This window comes from Mya arenaria, chromosome 3, assembly GCF_026914265.1.
Source record: "Mya arenaria isolate MELC-2E11 chromosome 3, ASM2691426v1".
Lineage (NCBI taxonomy): Eukaryota > Metazoa > Mollusca > Bivalvia > Myida > Myidae > Mya > Mya arenaria.
Genome location: NC_069124.1, coordinates 18619832 through 18639147, shown reverse-complemented (window position 1 = coordinate 18639147; position 19316 = coordinate 18619832). Strand labels below are relative to the sequence as shown.

The following is a 19316-nucleotide window of genomic DNA, read 5'->3' as shown; positions in this document are numbered from 1 at the left end:
ATGTCCTTATTGACCAGCTGCGATTAATGCCACTTCAACACAAGCGTTAGATTGACTTAAACCAGCCACGATTTATGTATCAGGTCTAGCGAACTGTAACATTGGCAATAGATTTACTTTGAAGTTGACTGATTTCTATCTTGTATAATTTTCCATGTAAATTAGAATATATCCCCGAGATGATTGCAATTGGTTAGAACGTATAGTATAAATTTTTGAGTGGTCATTATTTTTGCGAATTTTATATTCGACTCAGAAAGAAAAACAACAAATTTATGACAATAAAAGAAAAACGGAATGACTTCGACAGATGACTGTCTATTTTGGGATTAACATTGACTTATGGATGAGTAACCTTGGCATTCACCAATATGTCAGTCCTCCCAAATAAAAAAGAAAGTGTATAACTAAAACACGGAGAATCCACATTTGTTCATTATTCATATCTGTCTGGCCATCTTGCTCGGTCAATTCTGTTACAATCACGTATATTCTCAGAGGAAATCACATTTGCCATATTAATTTATTTATGGAATAAAAAAGCCTTTTTCATGCAAGAATCTTTCTCGTCATACTATGATGAAGTGTAAATTTGCTTGAGAATAAAAGAGATAGAAATATATCGTTGAAGACCTATAATAAAGTTAAAACAGGAAGTGGAAGTAGGAAGTTTGTCTTCCATTTTGAAATTTACAGAAATATATCACTCAATGTTAAAGAATGAGAAGATCTGAATTTTATGTATTATTTCCTGGTATTGATATGACTCTCTTATCACAATATTATCTCCATTGTTGCTATTGATTGCAATATTGATATTTGTATTAAACAAAATTTGAGAGCGTTTCCTTAAATTAATTGTTTCCAGCTATTAAATCAACTCCCATTTCGAAAGGTTAATATTATGTAGGCGGAGATTAAAAGTTAAAAAGCTAGCATGCAGATAAATTACAATGCTTTTCACCTGTACTGCCCTAGTTTTGAATGTCACTTTTGCCCACATGGTAAAAAACAGTCAATATCTTTTGTTGTGGGCAAAATAACTTTTACTTAGTAGTGTCTTGTTCGCAATTCATGCAAATATGGTCATTCATGCATGACTGTTTTTGCACACCAAAAAAAGTCATATTTTTGTCATGAACTTTATTTGGATGCATCTGCTTTCTGATTTAATAAAACTATACTCCACAGAAATACATAAAGCCATATAATCATGCAACAACAGCATATTTTCATCTGACGATTCTGTTAAACAAACAAACAAACATTTATTTACATTGTATTATAATTGTTTACAATAACCATTGCCATTTTCACGATCCATAAAAAAATCTGCACTGTAAACAAACAACGTGGCTTTCTGTTTTGACAATTTTCACTGCGTCCTATCTATGGTATTAGAGGTTTAAGTTGTTTTTTTTCCTTGATTGTTCACATATCTTTTGCTGGCTTCCTTGAAATGGACATTTATGTTGATAGAGTTGCAAGGCAACAAACATGACATGAATTTGACCCTTATTTGCTCCGCTCTGATTGGTCTTTAAAATTTGTCCTGGTTAACTGAATGGTTTAATAAATGACAGACAACCAACATTCTTTTGATTCTGAATATTTCTGAAAAACAATTGTAGGTGCCAAAATGTGATCTGAAATACACTTCCGTCTGGTATCGAGCCATTTCATTTTAAGTTCCTGGTACACATTGTATACGGAAAACGTAAATCAGAATTACTTATTTCGCGTGGGAACAATCCATAATGAAGTCTCTGTTCTAAAGTGGTCTGGTCAAAATATAATAAAGCATCGTTTCCCCTTTTAGAGCTCACAGAAGGAAATATAAAACAAAGAAAATAAGCCCAACAGCATTCTTCCGATGCAATTGTCCAAAATTCATTGCCCTCACTGTCTGGCCATTAAAGAAAACTGAATTATTTCATTTCAGAGATTGATCAAATCTGTCCGGAGATGGCTATAAGTAATTGGTGATGGACGCTATACATGATACACACTTTGCAGATAATGGGATCATGAGAAAATAAAATGGCCTTTTATGTCTTTATTGGCACTATATATGTCCTTTTTAATGCTCAAGTCTTCTTGAGAACCGTGCATACTTAAAAAGAACCATTTTTCCCCATTCAACAAGTATTTTAAAATCCGTTTAATTAGTGTTAAAACATGAAATAACGCATTCGGAACTCCTCGGCCATTTTTATCAAAAACAACCTCAGATGTATATTGAAGGTTTACAAAGTCAGAAATCTCTACACTTAGACTAAGCTGCAAGTAGATCGCGTAATATTTCCAATTTAGCAGTTATTTAACTTAAGGACTTGACTCTTGCGGAATCTTAATAATGTTTTCAATAATGCACTTCACTGGCAATCGATTTAAACTTGGATCTACAAATACAAGCTAAAACACTATATTTAATTAATAATATAATTTAAATTTTTACAAACTACTTTACTGATGTACCGGCACACATCCGAGGTTGTTTTCGATAAAAATGATCGATGAGCTCTGAATGGAAATAAAGATCAGTATCGGCTGCATCATCAGCAGTAAACATATCAATGGTCCATTGTATACATGGCTTTAATATATCACTACACAACTTCCTGCAATTTAATTGCGTCTGTCATTATGTACACCTAAGGGTATGGTTTTTCTGTGTATGCATGAAGTCAGCAAATGCCCGCAATAATGGTGGGTGTAGGAATTTATCGCTTTTTTTTGGAGCTTAATGTTAAGGGAAACATTATTCATGGCACAGATTCGGAAAAAAGACCCACACAAAGACCATGAGTGAGTCTATTAGGGTGTTCAGTTTTAATAGGACATATACAGTATTGCCCTGTAGATGTGCATGAATATTATTTCTAAACAATCCTCAACCTCACCTATAACCTGAAAGAGTTTTATTGACAACAAGGCATTAAGTATTATGCATGTGACAATTTTTTGGTAATGTGGTGTTGGTCACCATTTTGATAACAGAGCACCTGCTGCCAACATTAATATATAGCTTTTCCTTTGTGTAGAAGGTTACACAACACTATTTTCAACAAGTTATTTAAGGCGAGAATTCTCAGGTATTAAAATAAGTCTCTCCAAAAGCATTTTAATGACATTAATATGGAATGCACTTTTCCATAAACATGATAATGAGATAACAAAATAGCTCCTTTCTCTAAGAGTGCTGTGCAATTTAAAAAAAAAATGAGAGTCTGAAGAATTTAGTATATGACAGGAGCAGGAGCAGACATTGTACTTTAGATGTTTTTCCAGTTAGAGAAATATGATCCTTCGATTCACATCCAGGCCTGGCGGCAGCCCAGCCAACTCTGTTTCCCTATGCCTTATTATTTTTTTATATGACAAAATTCGACCCAAGCAAGAACGTTTTCAGACATCCAGGAATCTGAGTGCCAAATATTTATATATATATTTCAATCAGTCTCTCACATTGATGCTGTTTAATTTAAAAAAATAAAATCTGCCCATCCAAACCGTATTGAATTTTTATGCTCCCGGAAGAGAACAGCATTTCGTTGCTGGTTTGTCTGTCTGTCTGTCTTTCTGTATGCTCTTGCAGTACACAAGAACCATAACCCTGCCCTGCATTCATTTTTAAAAAATCTCCCCTTTACCTTCTGTAACCTGATATTTGTTTATAATGGCGCCTGTCTGTAGGTTCTAAATGGATTGAATTGAAACTTAAAAATGTAGTTAGATAGCATTAAGAAAAGGTGAATTACCCAAGAGTCATAATTCTATCCTGCATATTTATTTAGTTATCTCCCCTTTACCTGATAGTTTTCCATAATGGGTGCTTAAAAAAAGGTCTGGACCATATCTTGGAATGTTATAAATGGATACAAATGAAATTTGATGTATAGATAGATGGCAATGACAATGTTTGAAGATCCATATTGACATGCTATCACCCAATGTTTCTACTGATATTTGTGAATTTCAATTGCTGCTTTTTTTCTTTATTGCTTGAAGTTTACTTTACAATTTATTTCTCAAACGTGCCCATATCTTTGCTTATTATGATTTTTTTCAACTTGGTAAATTAATGCTGCATTTAACCATTTACACCTTCCTCCAGCACATTGTATTACAGCTTCTGTATTTTAAAACAAAATGGGCGTTATGGGAGCATCCATTGCTTCTAGCAATAGTCTTGTATTCTTAGTTCAAATTTGAATGAGAATTTAAGAATTATTTTTCTATTGCTTAATTGCACCGCATTAAAAGCAGCAAATTCGACTAAAATATGCAAAAAGGTCTGTAACATTTATATGGTTCATTTCACAGCAGAATGGACAATGAGGCTGGGAATCAACAATTCACATCCTGCAATATAAGAGCAAATTACCCATGATACCCCGTGGATCTTGTTCGTTCCTTCCACTTCCTTTTACAGGTCTTGTAGATTGACGATAACCCGCCGATCTTGTTCGTTTCTCGGAGTTCCTTTTAGAGACTTGGTTGATGAACAAGATATAGCAAACAATCACAACAATTCTCCATTAGGAACTCTGTGTATTCCTTTGCTGTGGTTTTGAATCACTGATGTTATGGTCATTACGGGGAAGAGCCAACATTATCCTCCATAATTGAGCCTGCGGTGTATGAGATAACAGTTATCAGAGATAAATTCCCTCAATTTCATTACATGAAAAAAAATCATCGACCATAGCGATATTGACGGATAGAACAAAAAATGTTCTATCTTCTTCTTTATTTACATCTCATAGAGCGTTATTGAATCTTCCGACGAAACTCTAACTCGTTATGTGACAGACCAGTCCTTTGATTGCCAAAATGATGGAATGATTCCTTGACTGTATTGGGCTTTTTGCTTCAGACTTCGCAAGATTTGTTTGAACAGAAATTACATTATTCCTTTGGGAAAACAAGTTACTTCAATATATAATGTTCAGATAGATAACGAGTCTTGATGTCAGCTGACTTTATCATCCAGAGGCATTTTAAGATGTTTTGCAGGAATGTTTCCACTGTAAATACATAAAGACACAACATTACAAAAATCAATTGAGAGATAAAACTTAATGTTTGCATTCATGACTTTATTTAGAAAAAAGTGATCACCAAAATGTTTTGTTTATTTCAGATTTAATTTGCTAGGCTGTTTTTCGCCTTTAATATTATTGTCATAGACTGGCATGTGTAGTGTCGTCAACTGTTGCTGCATTTATGCTGTCAGCTTAAGCATTTTCGTGGTGCAAAAATATTAAAAAATCTTTAAAGATATTCAAATGAAACTTGGTACACATTTTGCCTAAGAGCCAATACAAGCATGCATAACAAAGCCTATAATTGTTTTGTAACTGAAAAAATTAGACTACACTTTGCTGTTCACTCTGCGATTCTGCTGTTGAGTTTCGCAGATTGGGCATGCTCTTAATTGTATAGAGACTTAATTTGGAACCAACTCTGTGAACATACATATTCATTTTGGCATCACTTTACTATCGGCACTACTAGTTGGCAGCCAGGTTGTTTCCAGCTAATTACAACTTAACAGTTTAGTTAAGCAAATATAAATGCGAACTACTCCTTAGCGCTGTTTTTTTAATAATTGTTAATAAGAATTTCCATTCAAGAATTCTCTGGTATGTCTTTATTAAGACCATTTTATAGATCCCATTGGGACCAATCTGTCTTCCTAGCATTTTCACAAGTTATTTTACATTGTGTGGAATTTCTCATGATTACTTCAATAAATGGCCAATTTTTAGTTTTTTTAACTACATGTTGTACAAGATTGTTGTACACAGTTTCAAAGGTTGTTTCTTGTTTGTTTTATGAAGGCTGTTCTTTGTTTGTTTTATGAAGGCTGTTCTTTGTTTGTTTTATGAAGGCAGAGTGTGCCTTGTTTGTTTTATGAAGGTTATTTCTTGTTTGTTTTATGAAGGCTGTGCCTTGATTGTTTTTTGAAGGCTGTGCCTTGTTTATTTGTTTGTTTTATGAAGTCTGTTCCTTGTTTGTTTTATGAAGGCTGTTTTTTGTTTGTTTTATGAAGGACGTTCCTGGTTTGCACTTTTTACACCTTCTTTGAATGGCCCTCGTACATGCACATAGCTGTCTTTCTTGCAATTTTGCCCAGAAATCCAATGAAAGATGTCATTCGTCTAACAAAGTGTCTAGAGACAATAATAACTGACAAGGGCATTTCAGTGAATCTGAGAGTCAAACCAGTTTGTGAGGGGCCTGAAAGAAAATATATGCAAATTACTACCCAAATAGATGTTCCTAAAATGACACAGAATATCCTTTGGCTGTATTTTACTGTAATGAAATAAAATGGTTGAACTTAACTTCCCATATTGACGTACCCTCAAGTCATATTAATGATTCAATGAAAAATGTGGAGCGTTTGCATAGTGTTTCTTGACATTCACCTCACTATTTACAATGGTATGTACATTAAGGCCTGTTAACGCTTTTAGCCATAAAACTTAAATTTTATAAAAGAAATAAATTGCTATTATCCAGACATTTGCACAAAACAAAAAAGTTTTCAATTCTGTCAATCTGTGAGAGTGCAGCTTTAAAGTTATAGTGCTCTTGTCTAAATTCTTTGTAAACAATTACTGATTTAATTGAGCAATTCTAAGCCATTAGTTGAGAAATTGTACTGAACATTTTAAGTGGACATTGAGCAATTTTGCCTTTAATTAATTGAATACAGAACCAAAGTAGGCTGCAAATCATTTTCTATTTTTAATTGAATTTTGATATAGAAACTGCATGCTTTATTTAAAGGCTTTTTCGTTATTTGTTATATCCTTAATATCAATAATAAATCGAGATGGAACAAAGACAAAACATAATCTTGCAATTTACCGAGAAAATCCTTGACATTCAAAGCAAAATAACATGAATAAATCTGCTCATTTAAATAAACAAACCCCATTTATTTAAGCCAACAATTCTATTTGCTGATTTTCTGTAGATGTCAGACAAATGACCGCTAACTTAATATAGAACTGAAGGAACAAATAGCGTGACTTAATAATATAACTTTGGTAATTTTGTTCTTTAAATAGAATCTGTCATCTCTGGGTAAACATTATAAGTGTCCTAAAAAATCTTGCAAAGAGAAACATGCCAGCAGTGATCCTGTTGTCATATTAAGTGCAGCTGGGTCTGTTTTTAAGAAAAAACACTCCTTTCAAGCTATTTTGTCATCTTCAGGTTTTGTCATTTCATCTATAATCTTGGCAAGTACAATTGTGTTGGCAGCTGCGCTTGTCAATTTATATTATCTATATGAAGTTAAAGCTGCAACCATACCCATCAAATAAATATATTAGGGATGGCAATGAGTAGTAAAATTGGTACTCGAGTACTCGGATAATCTTCCGATCGAGTACTACATCAGAAAGATTAATAAAAAGAAAACAAAATGTTTCATTCTTTTAATTTGTGGTTTGTCCTTTATATTTCATTTACATACACAAATATATCTCACTACAAATACAGTGCATGCGAAATAATAAACATGTAAAAAATTATCACATCATGAAATCAGCATATTGTGCAACACTCAATGATAGTAAACTGAGCAAAACTTGACAGAAGCTTCCAATTTTAAAAATCTTTACTAGGGGCTACCTGGGCTGCTTTTTTGGAGTTGGTTGGAGATGGTTCTGCATGCTTGTAATGCCAATGTTGTAAATAAACTCTACACCACACTGCGGACATTTACACAGCTTACTGTCGGCTGCCCGTTTAAAGAAAAGTGATGACTTGACTTTATGAAATACCATTTGTAAATGAAATTTCTTCAAACTGTAATACTTTTTTTTACCTCATTGATATGGCGATTCTTAATTAAAGACATCCACCAATCAATAGTGATGATCAATGCAAAACTTTGCCCATGCATTAGCCAATCAAATTTCATAATTTGCGCGTCAACGTGTATTATTTGATGAAAAGTCTCTAATCTGTAAGAACAGAATCATGCTGAGGAAGTACCGCTATCAAAACTTTGCTAAATGACATTAGTGCAAAATGCAAATTGGGGCCCTTAGTTGACAGTTTGTATGACCTCACAACGATGTTAAATCCTTCATGATTATATTAGGATAAGAAGAATCTCGTATTGAACATCTATCATTTTAGACTACTGTTACTTCTATTCCAAATGGTCATTTCTCATCAGAAAAATAACAGTCCTTTTTCAGGATTTATGGAACTACTCTGATGAGCAGATCTGAAAGACATTGAAGTCTTTGAAAAACATTATCAAAGAATTGTACTCATCTTATTTCTTATTAATTATCACTACAAAGTCTTCAACATCTAAGACTGAATATTGACAATTATAGGCAAAAGCTGATTATTTATAAGACTTGTCTTAAGAAAGCAATATTTGTCCTTTAATAAGAAAGAAGCAACATAAATCCTTTTTTGCCGTCATCTCTGTGAAAAATTAAGTAACAGATTAGTGGGCAGCTCAGACAGAATAAGGATGCTGCTTCTTTATAATACTTCATTAACTGGAGCTATCAAAGAAACAACATTGGAAAAAATTGCTTCTTTTATGTTTTTAGCTCACCTGTCACTTTGTGACAAGGTGAGCTTTTGTGATCACCTTTTGTCCGTCGTGCGGCGTCCGTCAACAATTTACTTAAAAGACATCTCCTCCTTAACCGCTGGGCCAATATTAATAAAACTTCATAGGGATGTTCCTTGGGTGGTCTTCTATCAAAGTTGTTCAAAGAATTCAATTCCATGCAGAACTCTGGTTGCCATGGCAACCAAAAGGAAAAACTTTAAAAATCTTCTTCTCCCAAACCACAAGGCTTAGGCCGTTGATATATGGTAGGTAGGATCACCAAATGGTCCTCTACCAAGATTGTTCAAATTATGGCCCTTGGGTCAAAATTGGCCCCGCCCCGGGGGGTCATGGGTTTTCTCTATATGTTTATAGTGAAAACTTAAAAAATCTTTTCCTCTGGACTTACTTGGCCTAGAGCTTAGATATTTGGCATGATTCATCGTCTAGTGGACCTCTACAAAGATTGTTCAAATTATGGCCTTGGGGTCAAAATTGGCCCCACCCCGGGGGGTCATGGGTATACTTGATATGTTTATAGGTAAAACTTCAAAAATCTTCTCTTAACTTACCTGGACTGGAGCTTAGATATTTAGCATGATTCATCGTCTAGTGGACCTTTACAAAGATTGTTCAAATTATGGCCTTGGGGTCAAAATTAGCCCCGCCCCGGGGGGGTCATGGGTTTTCTCTATATGTTTATAGTAAAAAAAATCAAAAATCTCCTCTGAACTTACGAGGCTTAGAGCTTAGATATTTGGCATGATTCATCGTCTAGTGGACCTCTACAAAGATTGTTCAAATTATGGCCTTGGGGTCAAAATTGGCCCCGCCCCGGGGGGTTAGGGTATTCTCTATATGTTTATAGTTAAAACTTCAAAAATCTTCTCCTCTGAACTTACTTGGACTAGAGCTTAGATATTTGGCATGATTCTTCGTCTAGTGGACCTCTACAAAGATTGTTCAAATTATGGCCTTGGGGTCAAAATTGGCCCCGCCCCCTTGGGGGTCATGGGTTTTCTCTATATGTTTATAGTGAAAACTTCAAAAATCATCTCCTCTGAACTTACGTGGCTTAGAGCTTAGATATTTGGCATGATTCATCGTCTAGTGGACCTCTACAAAGTTTGTTCAAATTATGGCCCTGGGGTCAAAATTGGCCACACCCCGGGGCTGATGGGTTTTCTCTATATGTGTTATAGTGAAAACTTAAAAAAATCTTCTCCGCACTCACAAAGACAAGTAACGTCTTAATTTAAACTGGATAACATATTTAGTACACATACCAATTTTCAATATGGGCCACATACAACAATTAATAACAAATATACATATATAGATACACACGTAGAATCAAGTAGTGACAAGAGCTTAGATATTTGGCATGATATATCATCTAGTTGACTTGTACCAATATTGTTCAATCTTTGGCCCTGGGGTCAAAAAATGGCCCCACCCGGGCGGTCATGGGTTTCCTTATATATGTATATGATGAAAACTTAAAAAATCTTCTCCGAAACCAAAAGGCGAAGGCCTTAGATATTTGGTATGAAGCATTGTTTATCGGACCACTATTAAGATTGGTCAAACTTTAGCCCTTGGGTCAAAATTGGCCACGCCCCGTGTTCATAGGCTTAGGTTTTCAATATTTGTATATAATGGAAGAATGTGCAATATATGACAGGTGAGCGATTCAGGGCCATTTGGCCCTCTTGTTTACCCTTGTTTTTTGGATGAAAGAAGTTGAATAAAATGTTGTTTAGTTTTATAAAAGCTCTTAGAAATAGGATTCAGATTTTCATTTTGGTTTCATCTGAACTAGGCAGCTTTCTTTCCGGAAAAAGTTATTTTGACTATATTGAAAAAGTTATTTTAATTTCATTGCTCATCTAAGTCCATTAGTTTTATCATAATATCATGTTCTTAGTTAATTGATAAAATATTGTAGGCGGAGCTAGTGCCAAACATCTTGATTTCCTTATTAAAACTATGAATGATCAATGCAAGGGTGAGATTGGTCTAGTGGTATAGGTGTCTGCCTCTCACCCAGGTGGTTGTCGGTTCGAACCCCACCAGGGGTACTTTCTCATGGCCTCTCAAAAAGGACACGGTACCGGTTTCTGCCCAGGAAACAACTCAAAAGTAATCTTATAAGCTATCAGCTTTCAACACAATCAAGCTAAAATAAATTGGTATAAACAAATGATCAAGGGGTTGTACTAATATCAAAGACTAGTTTTCATTGTCTAGTGTACAGACGTAGGTTTAATATATTGCCAAAAAACAAACATGTTTAAATGTCACCTTTTATTTTATTTTCAGGCAAGAAGAGAAAGGGTCTGAGTCAAGCGTCATACAACGTGGACAGGCAGGCGGAGGAGATGGAGAGCCCTACCGACGATGGTTCCCGTCTGGTACTGTCCGGAGGCGAGGGATATGTAGACTTTAGAATAGGTATATGATCACTCTACTGTATAGTATATAAGTAGTTTTGAATTTTAACACTGGTTAGTTGGGATCTCTATGTGGTGTGTGGTTTAAAAATTGATTTGTGTGCAATTATATTGTATGTATATATCGTCTGTGGGGTTTTCGAAGAAAAAAAGTCAAGGTATTATCATGGGGTTGGTGTCCATGTCTGCTTCAGTGGCTGCCGTGTTGTCTTGGCCTCTGGGGTGATTCGACTTTTTCTCAGTTCACGATATTAACATGAAACTTGGCACATGTATTCACCATGACCACGAGCACATGTAAGGGGAGTAACTCTGGTTAACATATATGTTGAGTGATGCCCCAGCAGTAGATTGACCGAGAAAGAATGGAGGAGCATTGACATTTTATAATAGTTTTTTATAAAAGTGTGCCAAACTGCAAGCAAACAAAGTGTCATTTTGAAAATGATGTCGTTGAAAATATACGTATCCCAGCCCTGTGCTGATGTTTGATATGGACGTGAGATTTGGGTTAAATTTCAAAACAGTGAAAATATATTGATATTCTTACTGTTTGAAGCAGTGATAATATATCATTTGTTTGGAAATCGGCATGAAAGTCAGCTTAATAAAATAATCCTGCATTTGTCTAAATTGTGTGTGGAAAGTGAGGACAATAAGGCAATTTCTATTTATGGGGTAATCACTGGAATGAATGGACTTTGATTACAAAAATTAGTTAGGGTTTCAATTCTGCAAAATGAAAGCATTTTAAGTTTGTCATAATGCTGTTCACAGGTTTTAGATTGTGTCCTTGATATTATTTTTTAATGTTTATTTACCATGAGTCTTTTAAATTCGCTAAGATTAAAGTTTTAATTTAATTTTACTTTTAGTTCTGCCATCTTCCTTAAAGTACACAATATAACCCTGTTTTGTTGCGTAAACAAAACAGCAAAAACACCTAGAAATAGAAAAAATATGTTTGTTCTAGGAAAAGTCAAATTTGAAATCTTTCTATTTTGCAAATATGTTGTCGTCTCAAAATGGTCTCATAACGATACAATTTTGCAGTTTTCAATTTGCGGATTCCTAAAGCGAGACGGATATTAGGTATTTTATTCTGTGGAATATTCCCAGTCTGTTGAATAATAAATTTATCCATTATAGCAATTCCTTGCATAAAATAAAGACTATGAAGAATGCGGCTTGTGACTTTTGCATCAAAATGCCATACTTCATAGGAACTTCTGTCTTAATATAAATTGCAATGCATTTGAACATTCTCATTTATGAGAATTCTTCTCTTTTTTATTCCTTTTTTTTTTTGCTTTTTTAAGGGGAAATTTGAAACTGATTCAACTTAATGTATCCCCGTATGAATAAATAATTGATGTTAAAGCTTTTTTTTAAGAACAAGATCTGCATTGGAAATGACTTGAATGTTGGAGGAATAAATTATGTAAAACATCTGCAATTTGATCCAAGGTTGCATACATGTGTTTTCACTAGTGACCGCTTTTTCAAATATCTTCTTATAAGTGCTATCTCACGGTTTGACAGCTTTGACATTGTTTTTTTCTGTCTCAGAATCAGCTGAATTTGGTATCAATTCAATCATATAAGATAACTCACAATAGAACAAATTTCAAATATTTAGATGACTGCCGAAAAACTTACTTTAGTTAAAAACGCTTTTAGCCACAAAATAGCAATTTTTGAACGTAAATATGAATAACTCATTCCAAGACAAAAAATAAAAATGTTGTCAAACGGTCAATCTGAGAGTGCAGCTTTAAATAAAAAGTATACAGGGAATGAACAAAATTTTCAAAACTTCTTAAAAAAAGATAGTATTTTGTTATTAATTTAAAAAACACAACACAATTTCATTTAGGAACTCTGTTGCTTCAAATGCCGCATTTCAGTTTGTTTTATTTTATCCCAAGAAAAGTGATCATAACTACATATTTATTAATTAAGTGTACCATTAAATAAAGATTGTTGGTATCTTAAAGGTAATATTTGGGCTTGACATATTTACGCGTCAATGTTATTACATGATAAATGAGCATGTTTGTGTCAGAAACCCATAATATATTTCCAAGAACTCTCTTAGCCTCAAGTCATAAATACATAGGCAATTCTGAAACTGTCCATTTCAATGTAGTATGCAGATGGGTATGAGATCGCCAGTGACAACGGCCTGATGTTCCCTGGTCATATTTTTTCCGATCTCATGCATAATTCAGCCTTCTCAGTCTCCATTGTCTGCGAGCTTTCCTGTTCTGGAAACGGTCCTGTTTACGGGCTATGATGTATGCTGATGTCTAACCCTCATGTAATGAAGTGTTTCACTCTTTTCTCTGACATAACTTTCATTCTTCTCTTGCATAAGCTGTTATGGAAAATGGAATGAATGTATGAATATTGACATCCTATTGTTATACATTATTGTTCTTCTATAACAAGGGTTTTACGGTCAATTGCTTTTGAGCCAAGTTTGTCTATTGGCAATTTGGAGAATTGATATATCATAAATTATAGTATTTTCTTTCATATTTCTGTCCATAATAATTACATTTTGGAGTAAATTTTAAAAATAGCTATCATTATAAGACTTTATAAAGAATTAATAATTTCAACATAAAAGTGCAAAAAAAATTATCTCAATTTTATATTGTACATAAGATGTTCTGCAAAATAACCAAAACAATGAATAAAAAATTCATTGTTTTGGTTATTTTGCAGAACATCTTATTATTTCTGTCACCTCGACAAAAAGACATCATATTTAACTATGTCAATTATATGGTCTATAAATAGTGGTTAAGGTGTCCGCCTCTCAAATAAGAGGTTATGGGTTAAAGTACCTTTCTCTGGCACTTCCTAATGGCCTCTCAAAAATTATATAAGTACTTGTTTCTACCAAGGGGACAGACTTGAGAGTAAAGTTTATTTTCCCAGGAAAGGGACTAATGTGTCATTCTATTTTCAGGGGATGGAGATGATGATGCCATTCTTGGTGGTGATACAGGGGAGGAGAAGGAGGAGAAAACCTCGCTGAGCAAGGGGGAGCGAAGCCACTTGATAGTGTGGGAGGTGGGCTCTCCGGAGTGATAACAGGGGCCAAAGGGAGGCAACCCAGCACAGCCCATGGGAGGCTACTGTGTATAAAATGATGTCATAAAGGCTACCACATTCACTTGGGAATTGGTTTAGAGGGGTGGCAAGCATCTATATGCCCCCACTTTTTGGTTAGATCCATTCAGCCAGCAATCCATGTAGTAAAAGTTGAAGTAACTTATCATAAGTTTTGCTTTATTTTATTTTGTCTTTGTGAATAGGAAGAATTAGCAAGTTAGGGGTAGATACTTGATATTCATACAAACCTTGCTAAAAAGTCTCAAAGAGATTTAATAATGTTTTAATCGCATTTGAATAAGTGTTGTTTGCTATAATGGCATGTGTAATAAGCGCAACACCAAGGAACTTTTTTTTAGAAATCAGCTTTTCGTTCAGTATCGCATTTAGCGCTAATGGCAACAGTTGATGACATACATTTATGAAAATTGATATTATGGAGATCAACTATGATCATGATAATCTGAGGAATGGTTTTTAACTAGCCAGTTTTTCCTGCGTAGCATGACTAGTACATGGAGATTACTTTGTTGGTCGTCATCATCAGTCACTGTGTCATCGATGACGTCACACTTAACAATTCCGATCAATAGCTGTCAAACAACTTCAAAGTTGGTTTTCTTATTGGACAAGGTCAGTGGATGACCCCTTTTGATTTGTGGGTCAATAGGTTGATGGTCAAGGTCAGGGTGACCGTTACCACAGATTAGCCCAAATTGCGGAATTCTAGTTTGGGATACAATATACAATGTAACCTAGTCAAAATAGAGTTGTATATTGATACTCCGTTATTTTTCCCCATTTTTGTTGTAATTTCTGTAAAAGAACTCTAGTCTAAAGAGCTTGTTTTGAACATTGTAAATAGGCTTTCTGTAGATTTCAATGTCCATTTACTGAATCTCGCTTGAAAGTCCATTACAGTTTAAAGTTACTGCTATCATTTCATGCTGTTGATGATCAATATTTTTTCATCACATTTTTGGTATCAAATGCAAAAAAAGGCAACACATAAAAAAACAGTGAGGTAAACTAGGTGAAGTCATTATAGTAGCTGTCTTAATATCTATTTGACAAATAGTTTTTTGCCACGAATATTACATAAAATCTCTAAAATAACTTTTTTCATTAGATTTTATGGCATTTAATGTGGAATGGTGGGCTGATTCTGTGTCTGAACTGTAATTAAGATCTGAGATTGACAATAAATTATTGTGTGTGTCACATCTTTTAAAATAAGCACGACATTTTTGCCCACTTAGTTTTATTCTTATATGAGTTTGTTTGGAAAACGATTATGTAAATGTTTATGGTTTAAGGAAAACTTAGGTTAGTTTCCATTTCTGGAATAGTTCTGTACTTTTAGTCAAGAAATATACTATAATTCAATAAACGGCAACATGTTACATTTTTTTCAACCAAGAAGACGAAATAACTTTTATGCCATACTTATGAAAAATATTATAACCTCTTTGAATGGAAGATGCTTTCTTTGGGTTACTGTTCATGCTGTTAAATTTTTATTGTTGTATTCCATTACAATCTAACCTTGTTTAGAATAATGCATTTTTATTGCTGTATTCATTACAACCTAACCTCGATGTTTAGAATAATGCATCTGATTGCTGAACAGCCTTGCTTTCGTCGTGAACATTTGTGTGAACCTTCATGTGAACATTTATGTGCGAGGTTACATTGTCCTATGTTTTGTGTACTGTGTTTGAATGATTCAAAGAGCATTTTCATGTCCTAAAGCCATGCCGAGATGAACATATGAGGTCTCACAACAAAACTGACTTAACTTCATTTTAAAATAGACAAAGTAACAGCTGTCTTGCACTGACCTTGATAAATGAACTTCTTGTATGTGAGACGTTCTAAGAGTGCTGTATTAACTTTTAATGACCATACTTTAGTGATCAAGATGGGTTTCTATGAGTGTTTTACTATTGGTTCTATTTTAGTTCATGCTCTACAAAGCCTTGATTTGAGTTTATTGAGAAAATTTGCTGAGATGAAATAAATTTGTTATTGTCAACTGCAATTTTACGGAAACAGAGGTATTTTGTTCCTTCTTCAGGAAATGTAAGAAATTTGAATTGGGGCATATTTTTTTCAATTTTACCTATTTAACAAGAAAAGACAAGAAAATATCCCCCATTCCTTCTAAACTTGTCCCTGTTCAATTAATGTCTAGCTTGATACCTGAAAGAAATGCTTACTTACATGAAAAAATTATAAAAATTGTAGATAAATTATTTTATACTGAGCTAAATTTATTTTAAATGTTCAATACAAATGAAGCCAGTTTATTCCAGTATCAGAAATTTGTTATGTACTGGGATTATTTTTGTTTTCATAATTGTTTTAAATGGCTTTGATTACGTGCAATAATATAATTTCCGTTTATTTTTTGTACGGTCTATGTATATTCTTTTTTCAAATTTCTTTTGTCTGATGAAATTTAATATTAATTAATTTTGTAGACCATATGTAAACTTGAAACTGTTCTATTATTTATTGGTGTTTTCTCATTTTATATTAATTGTCACTCTGTCGAGTTGTATTATTTTTTTATTTATTTGTATTTTATCAACGACCCACCTTTTTATTAGCACTAAGCATTTGCACTACTGATATTAATATTCAACAGATACAAGGGCCATCCGTTCTGGAAGTTTGAGGAATTTAAACATAAAAAATATATGGTTGAATTGTTTGAAAATCATGTTAAAAGCAATCTACAAATAGCTTGGTATACTTGACACATCGATCAAAACTATCAAAAAGGAATAATGTAAATGGTATGATTACATCAATATAAATTGATTGGTTAATTTGGGGCTAAAATATGTGACACAAGTGTTACGTCTTGACGTCCTTTCAAATTTGTGTAAATATTCAATATGTTAATATCCTGTGAACTTTCTGAACAACCCTTGTATATGTTATGAATTTTTAATTGATAATTTTGCAGAAATTATATATTTTTTTCTTCTGAAATATCAAAAAGAAAAGAAGAAAAAATCTCTTTTACTTACCTGTCAATCACTTTGATGGAGCTGCATGTTTTAAATATATTTGATTTGAAGTAATTTTAAAACCTGATAAATGACTGTTTGAGTGTTGATGCAGAGAACAAATTTTGATTGGTCTGAGTTTGTATGTAAATTGCTTTAAATGTTATGTTAATCCTTGTGTAAAACTGTTTTACATGTCTGACAAGTTTGTAATACATGCATAGTGTACTTGTACAAGAAATAACTTATTTGTAAGCAGATTACTTAGAAATAAACATGTGCATACCATATGGTATCAAAGTCACAGAGTATGACATTTCCACATCATATTTCCGTTACATTGCAGATGTCAGTTATGGAAATTAGATTTTTATAATTCATCGAAAGGCCAGGCAAAACATATTTTTAGATTTTCATCTGAATGCAGATGGCTGATAGTTTTTCATAAATAAAAAAGACATGAGTTATATTTAAATTTTGGCACTGCTCCCTGAGTTCTGCATAACATAACATCGACATAGCATCAAAGCCAAATGTTTGTCTAATAAAAAATGTATTGATAAGAGGCTTAAGATTTTGGATAAGCGATAATGCAGCCATTATATGGTGCGGGCAGACTCAAAAATGAAAAAAGAAGGCTTTAAAGACGGGTTGGGTTGGGGATGAGATTCTGAAACAGATATTTTCTCTGGTCTGAAAATAGCTTTTTCATTGTATGAAATCAAATAGAGACATATTTCTGTATTTCCTGTGTTATATTGTATTGTTAAGAGATATTTCCAGCTTAATTGAAAAGAAAGGAAATGAAAATAATTGCTTTTTGGTATTGGTTGTCAACTGAACATTGGTGAAGATAATTAAATTGTCATGGAAGATATTACAAAAAAAAGTACAGCGTTTTCAAGTTTTAAGTAGTTCTAGAAAAACATGGATTATTTTTTTGTTATGCAGGGTAAAAAAGATAGCTTAATCTGCATAGATAATTTAAAGGAAAATAATAGCGCTAAGAAATGTTACGAAGATATTTGTTTCGGTATGTTTGTATGAAAGTTTTGCAGTGTTGCATAATATGTTACAAATGTTGTAGAAGTTGCTAGTTATGTTATATATCATAGTTGGCAGACTGTCATAGAAATACATTGACTTTCATGACTTTTAAAAAGTTCTTAGAATATATCCTGATTATTGTTCACCATCTCTTACTGAAACTGCCACCTTTGCCTGCTAGTGTATGATAAAAACCCTTATATTATGTTAAAGAGGGCAATAGTCTATAGAGTTCACCATAAATAAAGTTAGTTAGGCCCTTCCCAACCGATCCTTGGGAATAATGTAAGTAAAAAAACAACAAAAACAACCTACCTTATTTAAAGTGACACTCGTATTATAAATCAATACATATACATGTATAACGAATATAAATTTGGAGTGGTAAACCTTGGTTTTACTTACTTAATAATGCATTTATGGAAAATATTAATGACTGATAACAAGATTGTAATTGTGTATTTAATAGCTGAAAATGCACAAATATTAAATGACTGGTGGGTCCTAAAAGATTTGCAGTGATCAACTATCTTCTCATAAGGTAGGTATTTAAAACAATTGTATTAATTGTGGTACATCTTTTTGGGGAGTATGTGTGCATTTTTAAAAAAAATATGGGTAGGGAAATTCCAAACAAATAATATTTTTATTAGGTCCCTACTGAAACCTTTTGTGAGAGCTTTCTTTGTTTAGTGTATTCAAGATAATTTCCTTTAGGCATTTGTTTTACGCGAATGTTGTGAGTAAATGTCTGCATCCATGTTATTTATCAGTAAATGCCTATCATGTATTGTAAATATTGCTATATATATGTATATGCTGTTACAGTATGATATAACACAAATAAAGAAATGAAATCATTCAATTTTCTTGTTTTCAATTTATTTATGTTTTTTTACAAAATTGCATTTTAATAATGATTCAACTCAAATCTTGTCAATTGCAAATCTTTCTCTTACAAATATAATACTTTTAAAGATAGAAGCCCAAAACTTCAACATGAAAAAAACAATTGACATTTCAGGGACAAGCCCAGTGGCTATATGTTTAATGAAGACCCCTTTAGAAGCACAA

The 19316-nt window shown here is 33.3% G+C and overlaps 1 protein-coding gene across 15 annotated transcripts in view; it reads left to right on the top strand.

The window, feature by feature from the left end:
* Nucleotides 1–19107, top strand: part of LOC128227845 (C-Jun-amino-terminal kinase-interacting protein 4-like) — a 95677-nt gene extending 76570 nt beyond the window's left edge. For 13 of the 15 annotated variants that reach the window (XM_052938736.1, XM_052938741.1, XM_052938738.1 and 10 more), the window contains 3 exons: nucleotides 10925–11056; nucleotides 12109–12147; nucleotides 14033–19107. In XM_052938736.1, coding sequence (XP_052794696.1) covers nucleotides 10925–11056; nucleotides 12109–12147; nucleotides 14033–14154 — 293 coding nt within the window. In that variant the 3' untranslated portion in view covers nucleotides 14155–19107. The remainder of the gene's footprint in view (nucleotides 1–10924; nucleotides 11057–12108; nucleotides 12148–14032) is intronic. The other 2 variants (XM_052938742.1, XM_052938732.1) reach the window with 1 other exon arrangement.
* Nucleotides 19108–19316: the final 209 nt, after the last annotated feature.